Here is a 17,261-nt window from a genome sequence, read left to right on the forward strand (position 1 = left end):
GTGCAGACTTTATTCTTACTGAGCATTAAAATGACAGCTACTTACCCTTCTCAATACCTACAGTGAGGACAGCTAACACTGACAATACAGCTTATCTGGCCAGATCCTCACATGGCAGTAACATAAGATGTTCCACTCAATTCTTTTCCTATCAAAGGGCACAAAAGTTTAAGAAGTTACTAACCATTCTGCTCTCTGATTTCCTGCTTCAGGCATTACACTCAATATATACTCCACAGAACATTTTTGTGATGTATACCAATGCAAATCACATCAGCTGTTTCTCTTTGGAATCTGAGCTAAGGGAGTGCCAACTGTTTTTAGTTAAGCTCTTGAGAAGGCCTAGCAATAAGACCATCCTAAATAATTAAGAATGGAGGAAGAAAAATGCCTGTAGCCACTGAACTCCATACACATACTGTATCAGTAAATTCTGCATTGCCATGTATCACGTTCACATATATATTTTCAAATATTGCTGGCAACTTTTAGATACCATCTGTTAACAAAAAACACGGTTTTAGTTCATCTTGCAACTGTTTTTAGCACTAAAAACACCAAAAACACCGAGTCCTGCATCTTTTTCACATGTATACAATTTAGACCTTTCAAACACAGTACATACATTACCTAATTAAAATATCGAGCAATTAAAGACATGTTTTGACCTCTCAGATTATATTCCATAACTCAAGTTCTTCTGCCAGAAGCAGTTTGGTACGTAGAACAATAAGCTGCAAAACAGATCAGTCAAAACTCATGTCAAACTGCTTTATTACATCTTAAATAACATTACATTTTAATATAGTATCTATCTTGCATCCAGCTTTCTTGAAGTACACTGACTTTAAAATTAAATACAAAAGGTGAAGAGGGATACAGGGTGTGGAAAAAGCTCTACAGAGTAGTTTCATGAAAGAGAGAAAGAAGGAATTCATCTTTTATGCCAAATCCAGGCCTAACGCACAATTACAGCACATTTTTGTACAGAATGTTGCAGAAAAAACAAAATGGAGAAAAGCTACTACTGCTGCTAGGAAGGAGCATTTCTGGATACAGTGAGAAGATAGGAAAGTTTAACAGAACAATCCGCTGTCCAAACACTGCTGCTTTTAACATTTTATTTGAAAAGAAAGCCAGGAAAACCTGCTTGTTACAAAAATGATTCTAATCAGATGCAAAGGACTCATCCTACAAGAGGAACTGGCTGTGAGGAACTGATTTTATAAAGAAGATGGTTTAGGTTCCCTCCTCCCACACCCCAAAATCTTTGACAGCGATTGTTTGAACAGGCTGTTTCTCTTTTCTTTTTGTTTTTTTTAAAAAAAAGTGACTTACCACGCTACTCCAAAACGTGCATAGCTTTTTACTTGAGTTCTTCATAGATTTATGCACAGAGTAGCAACAATAAATGAATACAGCAACAATGGTTACAGTTTTTAAACAGGTTATTTTTTCAAAGAAAAAAACATCTAAGGACTTAGTCCAATATGCACTTTTTAGCATTTCTACAGCATGCGATTCTAAGAGTAAACCCACCCAATATGGCAAACAATCAAAAAAGGTTTTTTTTTTCGTTTAACTTAGAAAGTTCAAGATCATTATTTTCAAAACATTGATTTGTACATCATTTCATACACAAAGAATTGACTCAATACCCAAGTGTAGGATAGGTCTCTTTTGAAAACAGAGATTCCTGGTTGTTGAGACTACAGGGTAGTGTTAGGATATATAAACTGCCCTTTCAAGTGGACAAAACCAAAACAGATTAAAAAAAAAATCAGTGTGGTGAAAAGAGGGGGTAGGAGGGACCAAGGATTGCATTTGTTATCCATAAAACGTGAAAGGATTCTTTAAACAAGCATTCATTACCTTGAACAGCATGTGCTTGGTTACCTTACTGCTTAACGTTATCCTATATATGCCAAGGTTTGTGCAACAATTATCTGTGATACTAGAAAATAAAATAAAAAAAGTAGGGACTAAATTTACATCGTTAACAACCCCCAGATGCTCTGGGCTAGGACTCCCTTGTTTTGCTCAATTAAATACATAAACAAATGTATTTAAAAAGGAAACTTGAAAAAAATCCCGCTACAAACATGACTTTAAAATTTGCAAGTGTGTGAGATAAAGTCCTTAACTTCAACTTGGAAACTACAGTGAAAGCTAACTGTTTCACAATTATGCTTAAGTTTATTTTCTGGTCATGCTTTTATGATAGTGTTTGATTTTTAAATTCTCAAGACAAAAAAAAAAAAAAGAAATGGTCCCAAAAGGAATGCACTATTTCATTTTGCTTACAACACAGAAATTCTTCTTGGAAAGGTAATTGTGCTCTTCAATTTCAGCAACAGGAGACGGAAAAGATCTTGCCCTTTGAAGTTGGGGAGGATGGGGGTCCAAGTTAGTATAGTTGGATTGAATATGCTATCATTTTTAATTTTCAATCGTTGGAAACTTCTTCCAGTCACGGAGTCCGCCACTCTTCTAACACACAGAAAGATGGATTAGGAGCTGCACTTACATTAATTGTAGTCAAGTTTCAAGTTTCGTTCTCACTACCCACTGATGCATTCAGCCATTATCTCACTGGTTTTAAGATTGCCATTTATTTGCCAACCCAGACTCTAAAGACCGTACCAGTCATCCCTCCCAGAAAAGTAAGAGTAGTTTACCACAGAAACATTACTGCATACATTAAAGAAACAGCCTTCTAAAAACACACAAACAAGAAAACCCACAAGAAACTGTTTTTCCCCCCAGTGACTTTCCTAACTTGAATTATACGCTTGCAGCATCAGTAGAAGAGTACTGTTTGGACCCGCGAAAAAGCACTGAGAACCACATAAAGACAGAGTTAATTAGTTTGATGCCTACTTACTTCAGTTCCAGATCTTGAGGAAGCTGTCCCATGATCCTGTTGCCACTGCCATACCATCATCAGTCACACCTAAGCAACTGACACGGTTATCATGACCAGCAAGGACACCTGGAAACAAGAATACGCAACAAACCTGTCACACTGCTCTGATGCTTCCTTATTTCTGCTCAGTAACAGTGAGGCTGCCACACCACAATTACTCAGTTTCTTCCTTCAAGAATTCTGAACACGTATGGTTTCGATTTTTGAATGCTTTTGCTTTCTGAAGCACAAACTTGTGTGGGTTCACAAGGAAGTAACGCAGAAAATGCTTGGCTCCAAAATTCTACTTGTATATTCTTCAAGTCATGACCTTACTGATTCAAGTTGTGAAATCACTGCTTTGAGAATCCTGTCAGCAATGTCATAGCAATAAGTGCAACCATCGCTGCTAGCATTTCCTCTCCATAGTGATAAACATCCATTTGATTTTACAGAATTTTAACCCACAAAAAAGAAGCTGAAATATGTTCTGAAAACTGAAATGTTTTCCATCTATCTTTAACTGGCGATGTTTACAAGCACTTACAAGACTTCAACACCTACATAGCTTTTGCCAATATGGAGATCTGAATATCAATTATAGTACTATTAAAAAAATAACTGGGACACTAAATAGCAAAGATACAGAAGCCAACATTCTCCTCTGTTACATTTACCTTAATGGAACAACTATTTATGCTCAATCTCTACTCAGCCCACTGCACTGAGCTAAGATATTCCTGACAATATCAGGCAGCACAGAAGTATAAGTTCTGCTCAGATCACTTCAACAAGCAGAAAACTTAAAGCAGTTTAAGTTCAGCAAACATGCCATGAGCACATGCACTGTATTTTCTATTTAATAAAAAACTACCGTGAATTCTAGAAGAAAAAACTGAAATGTGTGTGATAAAAAGCTGACAGAGAGAAATCAAGAAATCCAACAAAAACTACTTGGGCATAGTCCAGAATCATGTATTTGTTTAGATCTTTGCCATCTTTAGTACATCCTCCCCTCAAAGCAACAATTCGCACCAAGTACCTGCAGCTAATCCTTACAGCTCCACATGAAGAGGAATTCTGCTTGGCTGGTGTTTCCTGTTTGCTTTTAAAACGGACCTAGACATTCTTAGGAACACCATACTCAATAACAGAGTAGGTCATTGCAGAACAGGGGATGAGGACAAAGCATCAAATATTTGTGGCATAACTCATACTTTTTCTCCTTTTTTTCCCCCCTAAGAGAAGTCTTGTTCTTAAAGAACTCCAGTTAAATTGACTTAACTTTTGTATAGAAAGAAATCGTATTTACTTTCTCAAAAGCTAATCTGCAAAATCGTTTTGTTTCCTGTTTGCTTCTGAAGTCTCTGCTTCAAATAAATTTCATGCAAGATCATTCTTTCACCTTAATAGCCACACTAATGAGCAGCAAAACCTCTAACAAAGCAGTTGCAGCGACTGATGTGGGAACATCTCTCATGATCCTTTTATCAGCACGTGCTGAGGGCTATTTTCCATTAATAGTTTAAAAACAACTTTAAAAGTTTACACAAAATAACTAAGCAGTGGATTTTTAAAGAAAAGCTTCTTAGAATGATTCCTTTACAAATCAGTGACCAGAAATTGCTGCTTAATTATAATATCATAAAAAAATCAATGCCACTGTTCAGTGAAATATGAAACATCAGACAGACTGCCAAACGCTGTCAACTTCCAGCTTGCAGTATTTCTATAAGCTACTGTGCCAATACTGATGTCAGGCAACTGTAAGCCCTCCACAGAGGAGGTGGACAGTATGTTGCATTGCTTTCAACAGGTCACAAGCAAAACAATTTCTAAGTCTAAAAAGACAGCCCCAATCCCCAAAACTCTGCTTTTCATATTTCAAAATAAATATGCTTACCTGCTCTATCAGCTTTCAGCGTATCCCAAACATTGCAGTTGAAGTCATCATAACCAGCTAGAAGGAGACGACCGCTCTTGGAAAATGCTACAGAGGTGATGCCACAGATGATGTTATCATGTGAATAAACCATAAGTTCCTGATCAGCCCGAAGATCAAAAAGCCTGCATGTAGCATCATCCGAGCCTGTGGCAAACGCATTGCCATTGGGGAAGAACTTCAGCAGAGGGCAGAAAAGAATGGGGAAAAAAGAAAAAAAGAAGCAAATTAATATAAAGAGTGGCTGATAAAACGGGCAAGTTATTCAAAGGCTGCAAAATACGTTATGCTGTGAAGTCAGAAAAGTTCCAAACATACAAAATGTTTTTCATCTGGCATTCCAGGCATAAAGCCCATTGTCTCAGGAGTATCCAAAAGCTGTACATCTGGAATAGAACTTCACCCTTGCTCCCAAGCAGGACTTGATGCAGAAAACATTAAGAGAAAGCACTCCATAATATTACAGCATACAGTGCACGCTTAAAAGCTGAGACCAACATAACCAAACAAACTGAAATCCTCTGTCCTTGCTCACGCTGACACTCACACAGATGGCGTTGATGTCCGACTCATGGCCAGTGAAGGTTTGCCGACACATTCCTTCTCTAACATCCCACAGTTTGGCAGAGGCATCGCAGGCACCGGAAACAAAACACCGAGCATCAGGAGCCAGAGACAAACTCATGACATCTCCAGTGTGCCCAGTAAAGGTAGTTGTCTGCTGACCAGTTTCTATGTCCCAGAGAGCGCTTGAAAGAATAATCAAAAGGTACAATTAAAAACCTATTTACAGTCCTGTCTTTTGTGCCCTTCTTACTGTCCAACGCATAGAGCAGCAGTGGTAAATGACAGCAAAATTCAAGTCAGCTTTTCCCCCTCTTAAAAACTCACTGAGGATGTGTGACTTTGTAAATTATGCCTAACATTTTAAAACTGCATTGCTTTCCCAACACAGCAAAATCACTGCTACTCTGACAATCAAGGAGTATAAAATGATGAAATAGCACTATCACCCCTTCACTTTTAACTTCCCAATAAAGCAGATCCCTCAGCAGCAGATCTGCACGAGGCAAACAGAAGGTCACTGCACTTTGTCATTCTTCTCATAGCTTGGCTGATCCCAGGTGGACAAAGCATTATCCAAACAACTGTCAAGGAATTATAACTCCTGAGAACAGCTACATTGTCTCGTATGAGCCTTGTTTTAAGAGATCCTTTTTTTCTTATAAATTACATTTAGGAACACTTTGATATAAAAACAAAATGTCTACATTCATTAGTTACTCAGAATCAGTGGACAAACAAATGGGCCTTCAAAGAGACTGACACTGTGTAGGAGAACTATTTATTAGACAACCTTTGCTGTAAGAACTGCTGCCTGGGAGATCTGTATTGATTTTAAGCAGCAGATATAATACAAAAACTAATGAAAAGAAGATTGAGGCCTTCTCTCATCCCGAAGCCAGTTTTTATTAAGACATACACCCACATCCACCTCAAGGAAAAAAGCTGTGCCTGCTGTCAGTGTAGAATATTTTCTAGGAGCTTTTCGTATTAAAAACATCTAAATATGACTTTGTAAAGAAAACTGTAATTAATACTGAATACTAAAGTGTTTTGAGAAAAGTCACTTATTTCTGAAAGGCAAATTATACAAAAAAAAGTCTACGTATCATTTCATCACAAAAAATTAGGTCAATTGAGAACACAAGCTTAACTGAACAGCCAAAGGTTAAAGCCCTGAAAGCTCAAGTCTTCCATTACTAGCAAAAATGTGACTTACAAGCAATTATCAACCTTGTTTAAAATTCTGGATGACTACCACCTTTATGAAGAAGTTTACTTCAACAGACTTGAAGCATAAGAAGTCATTACTAACAACCATGTCAGAGTTTTACTGCTTACCAAGTGGTGTCACCAGAGCTGGTAACAATTTGATTATCATCCAAGAAACGACAGCATGACAAGTATCCTGAAAGCAACACACAAAGCCAAAGAATAAAATCAGAGATCACTCTGCACGCTGCATACTGACTTACACACTTCCTCCTCCTCTTGGAAGATGCAGGAAGAACTACTACAGAAGCCTAAACTGCAACAGAATTTTTATAGAGAAACCTCTGAAATTTTAGACAAAAATATTCTGGCTCTTTACTGACCATGTCTAACTAAACTATTACAATAGCATAAGGATACATCAGTATCACAGCAAACTGATCTAAACACAGAAGAAATTTAGTGAAGTGTCTTAACCAAACCAGGATAGATTCTGCTTTGGGACTACCTTACTGAAACTAGGGGAAGCTAGAAGCAAGAGGGAAAATTACTGAGCAGCTTTATTTACCATTATTTAGCTCCTAAATTACAAAAAAACAAACAGAACAAAACATAGTAGAGGGATTAACACAGAAAAGAGTTGAAACAATTAATTGTCACCCTACAGCAGGCAGTTAAGATAACTTTCCAACAAAACTAAATGCCATATGTTAAAAAGAAAAGGCTTCACTGTGTGCCTCCATAACTCAGGCCATCTGGGTACGTACTCACCTGTATGCCCAGCTAGCTCACGGCTGACACGTACATTCCCTTCACGAGTTTTCAAGTTATAAATGGAACAGATGTTATCAAGACCACCACAAGCCACGTAGTTTCCAGAAGGCGCATATGCACAAGTCATGACCCAAGACGAACGCAGGGGAATAGCATGCACCTGAAACAAATGCATTCAGCACTTCATCTGCAGAACAACTCAATAATTCAGCATCAGCAGGTTTTCATCTCTCCCCCTCTCTAGCAGCACATCTTTTCATCAAAAGGACAAAAAAATACATAGCTTGCCAGATCAAGTAAACACGGAATTAAAACCTCAGATTTGCCTTTCCTGAATTCAGCTTAATCAGCAATTTTGAGAAAAAATCAAATTATTTCAGTGCTCTGATTACTAATAGTTTGCAGTAGGTTCAGGAAAACATTGACTTCCACATACAGGTCAGCAGAACTGCCAATTCCAGGCTTAGATGCTATGTTATGAATGAACTAGCGAGGAAATTGTTACTCTCAGAGCCACTTAAATCCTACTTTGAAGCCCACAGCAAACAAAGACTTAATATTTAACTAACTTCCTCTTTGTCTTCTTCTGTTTGCAGTGCACATTTTCACACACAAAACACTTAAGACACTGCTACATTTCTTACTGGAGAAATCAAGATTTAGGCTTATGTCCACATTGCTTCGGTTGACAGAGAGTACTTCTCTCCTTTGCATTAATTACCAACTTAACAGTTAATCTTACCTTGTTTGTAGTATAGCTGTCCCAAATTATAAGTTTGCCATCCTGGGAGGCACTAACTAGAAGCCTGAAAAGGAAACAAGTGGTAAATTCAGCCATTGAAGGAAGACAAGAAGGAATGTATTCCGACAGAATTGCCTATACTGTCAAAACTAAGGTACCATTTAAGTGCAGCATGTCATTACTCAATTCAAGCTACCAGCACTGAAGAAATTATTTTGGAATCATCCATTTTGAATGTGAAATATTATGGAAATACGTAGTAGATGATCAACATGTCCACACATTCATACTTCAGAAAATCTCTAGATAGGTAACAAGCTTGAAAACGGAGGCAGAAAACTTGTGTGGAATCAGTGACTTTGTGTTCTGTACATAGGCTTCAGATTCAATGAGTGACAATCTGCACTGTCTACTTGTTTGCTGTTTTCCTGTTTTCAGAACAGAAATTACAGTTCTAAGTCCCAAAAAACTGAATGGATGTCAGCACTGAAATACAATGGGGAAAAAAAACAGAGCAAAGATGTTGCTCATGGAAAGGAGAACTTTAGGAAGAATTTTTTTTTTTTTTTAAGCTTAAATCCACACTCTCCATTCAGAAATTGTTAGATACATAAGGCATTAGTTAACTGCTCAGAGCTCTTTTACATACTTTTAGTATGCTCAAAGGTATATTGGAACACTGCCATAAAGCACCTCTCTGCAGTCTTTTCCTTTTACAAATAATTTCAGAGAAAATAGTTCAATAAGGTACTCAGATTTGTTCCATGACTGTTCCTCTGGCCAAACACAAGGCACCCACTGAAGTGCTTTGTTGTCTTGGTGGTGTTTTATTGTGTTTTTTTTTTTGTTTTTTTTTAAACCCAGCTTCTATCTTACAGCTGTCACAATGCACTTCTGCCAAACAGACCAAACCCCATTTTAAACATAAATTTAGATTCTGATGACAAAACCACACATACCAGGAAGAAAAGAAGTTACATTGAGTGGTTCCAAGTTCTCTCGGCTGCCTACATTCTTTTTGAACGAGTGGATCCTCGTGGCAGAACAGGTAAATAACAGCTGGATGCACCCAACTTCCCACAGCACAGTGAACCCACCTGGAATCAGTCCCCCAGTGCATTGCATAAATTTTGGCCAGGTGTCCCCGGAGCGTTCTCCTGGTGCGCATCTGAATTCTCCCCACCGGGTCAATATTGGCTGTGATCTGAAACAGGAATTGTACCATCCATTGAATCCTTCACTTCACAGCTCCACAGAACAAAACAAACCATCATACACAGACATTTCAATAAGCACCGCAATGCAAACCAAGAAGTCCTACCTTTTTTTTTTTTTTTAATATTGACCATTTTCTTTTTTAAATGTCTAAGAATAACTTCATTTGGAGCAGTACTTGCTTTCAAGAAACCATCATTTTGTTAGCTGTTTTTTTTTTTGCCCTCATAGACAGGAAATGGGGTGCACTATTTCAGCCTTTAGACAATGCCTCCGCTTTTGAAAGATGGATGAATAACTCAGTTTCAGATCCAGATGACCTTCCCTTCCAAATACTGGAAAACTAGAATCATATTATTCCTGTTTTATTTAACTTTTGGAAGATAAAAGCAGCCTCTGGAGTGAGTAAATAGCAACATAAGGAAGTAATTAGTTTAGCTGTCCTTATGCAGCTAAGTTTAATATCAATAATTTCTCCAGTCTGAAGAAAAGTACTCGTTAAAAATAAAAACAATAAAAAACCCAGCTCAGCACACATTTCCAGTAATACAAGAACACATCTCAACAAATCCAAAAGTATGCAAGTTTGTTTTATGGATATTGTCTGCATATTTCTCATGTCTCCATATTACAGAATTATTTTGCAAGAACATTTGAGCAAGTGTCTCTGCTTCTTTTCAAAGGCCATCAGCGCTGTGAAAAGAGCACTTCCATGACACAAAAATCCTCATCATGGACACATTCCATGCTAGTAATACAAAAGTTTTTTGTTTTTGCTCCCTCCACATTTATTTATTTATTTGCACGCTTTCATCCTGGAAAATATGCAGCACTGTGCCTAAAAATAAGATCACAAGATCAGAACATTCATATGTACCTACCACACCATCCCCAAGAGGTGACAGAATACAAGTTTCCCTCTCCCAAGTTAACAAAATAAAAACAGGACAGCACAGCAGAGGTATCAACTCAGGTTCTAAAGTATGGGCATCGATGCATAAGTAGGTAAACCTCAGAGGTCTCATGGTTCTGAGAGTCCCAGTAACATAACTGTGCTGCTACCACATCTGCAGCAAAACATCAACGGCTCCCTTCAGCAAGGATCAGCCCTGAGTGATTTCTTCAAGAAAGTACTGCTCCAGGTTACTGCTCTCAGAAACTCAACATCAGTACCACATACGTTTCTTGAAAAAAACACCTGAAGGCAAAATTAAAAAAATAAATACAAAAAAATCCACTCAGATGTACCTTTTTACAGCACATTTTCTTTCTGTAAAGGGAACATGCTTTTGTAGTTCATGTTAAACTCTTGACTGCTTACCTGAGCCAAGGTGGCATCTGCACACGCTTTCCTAGCATCCTGCAACAGAACAGTTAGAGAACTCAGAAGAAGTTCTGTTCAATCTTGGCATTGTCAAGTTAATCAAGTTGTCACAAAATAATGTTTAGAAAGCATTTTGGTTTGTTATTCAGAAGGGACCCATTGTAACTGCAGCATGAATGTAACATGACAGACTGCTGTCAAAACACGCTGAGCACTCGAAATTTCCTTGTCATGAAACCTCACATCCGGCAAAAGATTCCAGCCGTAATGACAGGCAACTTCCACCACGTTCAGGAAAAAGTAAGGCATGAGATGTGTTCATTAATCAAGCTAGTTACATACAAACTATTTTTCAGTTAACAAATTGTCCTACGCTAATACATCGTTTGGACAAAATCACTCAAAGGGACTCAGCTACTTTAGTTACATGAAGATTTTCATTGCAGAGGTAAGAGAAGTACATGCAACTTCTAGGAGAAAACAAAACTACACCTAGTAGCTGAAAAACATGAAGATATGAAAAAAAATTTCTGACCATAGAATTAAGTAGAGAGAACACAGCCTAGAAAACAAAAACATAAGCTAGAGAACTTAACTTTAGCTGTAAGAAATACTGGGTAATAGAACTATCTGCCAAAGGAAATATTTTAAGGCTTATCGTTGAGACTCAGTGGATTTTTTCCACCTTGGAAAACCAAATTTGGAGAATTATCCTGAGCTAGCAAGTAGGGAAAATAACTGGCCAAGCCTTTTCAATTCACTCCTGTGAAGCACACACAGTTTACCTGTTATCAGTTAGTAGTACCTGGCTGAACTTTGCTTAAAAAGCACAGGTAACCACGCAGCCTGTGTGGATGTGTGCTCCCACACGAGAGTGTAGGAGTTCTGGTAACAGAATTTAGTTTAAGATGTAACCAGTGTTCTGCTTAGTCCCTTGGAAAAAAAAAAATTAAACAAGCATTAAATGAAGACTAAAAGCACCAAAAGCCAACTGTCATACTAATAAATCTGTTTATGCTCATTCCAGCACAAACACTACTCTGTAACAGCCGCATTTCACACGCTTTCATGCAGTAGTACACTCCACTTTCTTTTTCTAGGCAGCTTTTATGTCTGAAGGGGCTGGAACAATATACCCAGACTAGCAAGTATCATAACAGAGCGCACAGAGATTCCTTCTGTGGAGCTGGAGACTGGCAGTGTGCAGTACTGCGACAAATCTGAGCTTTACAGTCAGTTTAGATATTTCCTGTGTGCTGGCTGGCCAGAAAGCTGTGAAAAAAACACAACTTCCTATACATTAAAAATAATAAAGAACGCTTCAAACAGAGATGGAACAATGAAGACAAGTACTGTTAACTTAATCTGAGGCAGGCAAACCTTCACTTAGTTTTAACTCCCAGATTAAAAGACCACCTCTTCAGAACGAGGACAGAAGTAGAAAAACTTCACAGTGCCTCTTCTCAGGTCTGTGCAAAATTCAATCATTACCAGGTATGGCTGAATATTTAGAGAACAGGTGATGGAGACTAATGGAAGGAATACACAAGAAGGGATGGTAAAGCAAACAAAATGTAACTTTAGCCAGAGTCTACTAAACAAAATCCCTGTCACAGCCTGCGTTTCACAGAGTTTATCTCGAACATCTTAACTTATCGTGCACAAAAGCAACCAATAGGTTTTTGTTTCACTTTCTAGAGGTTTGTTGGCTGTTTTTTTTAAGCTTTCAAGATAGAAGGTTTTTTTTGTCTTTAAAAGAAATACATACAGGGAGACCAAATTGAATAAGACAGGGGAGTTTCAGCTGCTCTGTTCTGTCTTTGATGCCCTTCCTACTAAAGCATAAGACCTCTGCAAAGTCCCTGAGAATCTCAGCATCAATGAACATTTAGAATAGGCCTGTATTAAAGTCATTTATAGTCACTGAATTCATTCTGAAAGAACAGATCAAACTGTGTTCTGCATATGTTACATTTCCCTCCACAAGGAATTACAATACTGACTACACTCCAGTTCACGTTGGGCTTCATAATACATTTTTCAAATTAAATCTAAAACAAATGTCATTTGGACTACATTCTATCCTTAAATAAACAGACTGCTCTCCTCCTTTTACTCAGTAACAGAAGAACAGACACGCCATTTATTCAGAACAACATACTGACTCCTATAGTCTTCACCTGAACACTGCCAATTCACAAAACAGTTCACAGATGCAGTTTATGTAAACCTTAAACCACGCTCAGGAAGTTTTAATCATCTTCATTCCTTAGCCTGTTCTCTCAGAGTTACTGGAAACTAAACACATGTTTCTGAATTACCCCTTGACCATTTATTCAGTACAAGGTCATTATCTGGAACCAACTTAATGCCCCAAATATGTTCTCAGGCTCCTCAAAACTAGACTTGAAAAGAGCAAGTGAAACACACACTGAAAGATAAATGGAAACACTGGCTCAGAAAAACTTCAGTAACCATTCATCTTGATCGAATCCAATCTTATCCATGTTGTGGATTTACTTGAGTAAAGGTGCATATACGTGAACTTCATTACGTTAACTCTGACACTGTGGAAAAAAGCATAATGCAGCACATTTCTGTCCATCTTTGCCATCTTCAAGACACACACATCTTTTCTGTAAACTTCAAGACCCACTGGTGAAATACATACTCTGATTTGGTTTTTCAGTTGCTCAGCCTCCTGGCGTAACTGGTCGAGCTCACTCATTTTCCTGTGCTAAAGGTGTCCTCTGCTGCCACCTCTCAAACAACCAGAAATCTGAAAGACAAGCAGTAACAGAAGAATTAGCAGAAGTCATAGATTAAAATTAACTGAGCAGACAATCTGAGTTACCTCAAACAGGACTTACAAACCAATCACTGATAGTTTTTTTAATCTTCAAAATACAGGTGACTTTCTCTGAAATGCCTTCAGAATACACTGTTAGCACACGTGTTCACTATTTTTTTTTTTTCCACCTACAGAAAACAGATCATTATTTGGACTTATTCCTTCTCCTCCAGGTCTCTTTTTTTGCATCTTTTCTTTCTTTAGTGTTTTTTGGATTTTTTTTTTTTATAAACTCCAATTTCCCAAGAATGAGTCTTCAGCAATTCATATTAAGGTTAGACAGGAAAGCCAGAACACCTCCACAGGACACAAAATTAGAACTTAAAATATTTAGATACTGCCAGGCAAATGCAAAATGCTGTCAAAAGGCCCTTATGAACTCTGAAACACAGCAGTTAGGAAAAGTGTGCTCTATTATCTGGATAGAACATTCACAAGTGTTGTTGAGTTTTTTCTGGACAATTGTCAACATCCCCTGAGATTTCCCAGAAAGGATTCCAGCACTGATATATATGTCAGAATAAAATTAACATTTTTTCAACATTAGGTTAAGAAAAGGAGTTCAAACAAGTGCTGCTAAAGCCATGTCTCCACTACAACACCTGGATTTCCAGCCATTAACACATCAATACAGTCACTGCACTCTGTGGCCAAAAATGAAGCCTCAGTGAAACAATTATCACCAAACGCCCTCCACCATTCTGCATACAGCTCCTCAACAAATGGGCTGTTCTCTATTATAATGACATATAGGTATTTTCCATCAAGCATATTGCTCATGATTAGAAGTCTGTTCTAGAAATATGCTGGCATTTCCACTAGCATGAAAGAAGTCGAGGTACAGCTGAATTTAACCGAAGAACTTCTGCATACAATGTAAATGTAAGATGCTAAAGAAACTCATTAACGAAGTTCGCCCTTTGCTGGAGAACAACACATTAGACTCATTTCCAAATACTATGTAAAGCACCTGCAGGTCATTAAAAAACACACAGAACACACTACCGGTGGTTGAGAACACTTTATTTGCCAGAACTGACCCCTTATTATTAAATAATGCAAATGCTTTGCTACCAGCTTTACATATTATCTCATTAAGATTTAATCAGCTTATTTATCTTGGCAAGCATGAGGGGTTTGGCTTTGTTTTCCCCAGAGCTCTGAGGCAGCCCTTCCCAGGGGGAAAGACGAGGATAATTTCTGATGGTCTATAGAGCTTTGACACTCTAAAGAGAACAATTCCACATAACCAGACCCAACTCTATGCTCTCTCTTATTGTAATAGCTAGTATTCTAAACTGATGACCTCAAGGAACTTAAGTGTCTCATCTTGTCATGTCATCGCTTACAAGCTTATACCTGGTGTATTTTAAAGAAGGAATTTCACATAGTTTCTGACTCAAAATCTCCACTCATAACTTTAAAGCCCTTTTCTTCAGTGTGAAACCAGGTCTCTTTCTCTCTTCTGGCTCCAGGGTCATCTTTAAGCCCTTTAAGATTGCTTGTTCAGCTTAGCCCAAAATCCAGTTAAGAAAAGACCTGCCCAGACTTTTATTATCCTCTAACCACCTTTCTTTCCTTTCAGTGCTCTTCTCTTTCTCAAGATCTATTGTTCATTCTACACGTAAGACAAATCACTCCACAGTTGGGTCTCCCTGCAATTTTTAAGCACAGTCAGCAGTTTCTCCAGCTGCGGTCCGGTCAAACTACGCAGTAGTATGCACAACTCCCCAAGGAATTAAGAAACTCTCAAAAATGTTCTTAAAAATAAACTTCATTAAATTTTCAGATCTTTTAGCTTCTTAATATCTGATTCTATTTCCGCCCTTCTCTAAGTTAATATATAGCCCAATTCCCACTAAGCAAATACCAACCTCTCCAGGCAGAGTACAAGGAACTTCAGATGGTATCACTTCTATTTCAGAGAAAGAAATTACAATCCAAACCTCAAATGTTCTGCTCAAGGACACAGCAACTCAACGATAGGATTAAGATAAAGATTTAGGACACCGAATTCCAGCTGCAGAGCTACAGGTAATTACACTGAAGATTTACATACAGCTTTATTTAAAAATATAATAGGGTGAATAATCTAATGTCAGTCAACGCAGGTATGTCATTGTGTAGCATACAGCTTAAAATAGTGCCCATTTATTCTTACCAGAACTTGTGTGACACAACAGAATTCTCTTGCATTTAAACGAAGCAGAACTTCTATGTATGGAATAAGAAGAGGCCGAAGGAGTGTGTTCAGAGAAGGGCAATGCAGCCAGTAAGGGGCCTGGAGCACAAGTCTTACAAGGAACACCTGAGGGAACGGGGATTATTTAGCGTGGAGAAGAGGAGGCTGCAGGGAGATCCTATTGCTTGCTATAACTCTCTGAAGGGATACTGTGGTGATTTGGGGGTCGGCCTCTTCAACGTAATTAGTGATAGCACTAAAGGGAATGGCCTCAAGCTGCAGCAGGGGAGATTCAGCTTGGATGTTAGGAGAAATTTCTTCTCCAAAAGGAGTGGTCACACACTGGAACAGGCTGCCCAGGTAGGCAGTGGATTCACCGTCCCTGGAGGAGTTCAAGAAACATTTAGGTGTTGTACTGAGGGACATGCTTTGGTGGGAAATAGTGGTGATATGCAGATGGTTGGGCTGGGTGATCACAGAGGTCTTTTCCAACCTTAGCAAGTCCACAATTCTAAGAATACTACTGCTAGAAAAAGTCACATAAAAAATTCAATGCACAGAAACCAAACCTTGTAGTTTCATTCCTGCATGTATGCAAATGATCCAGAGTTTAAATCATACGAGCTCATTTCATGCTTGTGTTTTATAGCTTAACATAGCTCATACTGGAAGGTGCTGCTGCAAATGACAAAGCCAGATGAAGCAGCACAACTGCATTAAGGTTTTTTGACCAGTGGTAACACAAGCAGCAACACTGATTCAGACATGTAAGAAGCTGCAAGGAAGTCGGTTGTTCTCCAGTTTATAGGGGACCATGGTAACTTCAGCAGAGACATGGCTCCCCTCACACAAGTACCACCCCCAGGAGACTGTCACAAGTCTCGTGCCATAACTCTCTGTTGCCCTGTTACTGAAGAGAAGCTCTATTCCCAACTCTCACATCAAATTGAAAACTGCTCTGCTTCAGCTTCCTTCCAATTCCCACTTCACAGAAGGTGATAGAAGGGAAGAACAGCCCAAATACCTTCAAAAAGAATTAAAACTATGATCAGAACACAACCTTCAGTCTTTTCATGACTGCTTTTAGCCAGACATATGTATATAACACACAACATACCCTGTTTACTGCATACTTCAGCTCCTTAAACACTTTACTCGTGAACTCCTTGCAAAAAGGCAGCCATTCACTTAGGTGTCAAGGACAGCTTCCTTTTAATGAATAATCTCAAGATGATTTACCATCCCTACGAAGCCTTTACACCCACACACAAGAGAAGTGTCCACTACTGCAGACAGCAGCGAGTCCAAGGAACAGAACTGTAACTATTAAGGCTTCTATGGAACTTGACTATCAATCGCTTGCCAGAACTCATGCTTCAGTATTTGCTGCATGAAAATCAATAGCTAAATGCTTATAACTCTCAGTGTCTTGCCAGCCTGTAATACATATATACAATATATACAGAATATACAATTATATATATACAATATATACAATATATACAATATATACAATATATACAATATATACAATATATACAGAAAAACAC

The 17,261-nt window shown here is 38.2% G+C and overlaps 1 protein-coding gene across 1 annotated transcript in view; it reads right to left on the bottom strand.

Annotated features, from left to right (window-relative positions):
- Positions 1-2,400: 2,400 nt before the first annotated feature.
- GNB1 (G protein subunit beta 1) overlaps positions 2,401-17,261 on the bottom strand; it is a 32,743-nt gene continuing 17,882 nt past the window's right edge. The window contains exons 2-11 of the mRNA XM_042831401.1: positions 13,350-13,457; positions 10,676-10,714; positions 9,237-9,343; positions 8,140-8,203; positions 7,395-7,557; positions 6,753-6,819; positions 5,395-5,596; positions 4,809-5,025; positions 2,885-2,992; positions 2,401-2,490 (exon numbers count right to left, since the gene is read on the bottom strand). Coding sequence (XP_042687335.1) covers positions 2,886-2,992; positions 4,809-5,025; positions 5,395-5,596; positions 6,753-6,819; positions 7,395-7,557; positions 8,140-8,203; positions 9,237-9,343; positions 10,676-10,714; positions 13,350-13,406 — 1,023 coding nt within the window. The 5' untranslated portion in view covers positions 13,407-13,457 and the 3' untranslated portion in view covers positions 2,401-2,490; position 2,885. The remainder of the gene's footprint in view (positions 2,491-2,884; positions 2,993-4,808; positions 5,026-5,394; positions 5,597-6,752; positions 6,820-7,394; positions 7,558-8,139; positions 8,204-9,236; positions 9,344-10,675; positions 10,715-13,349; positions 13,458-17,261) is intronic.

This window comes from Centrocercus urophasianus, unplaced genomic scaffold (assembly GCF_019232065.1).
Source record: "Centrocercus urophasianus isolate 14NV4802_14NV808 unplaced genomic scaffold, USGS_Curo_1.0 seq_36, whole genome shotgun sequence".
NCBI lineage: Eukaryota > Metazoa > Chordata > Aves > Galliformes > Phasianidae > Centrocercus > Centrocercus urophasianus.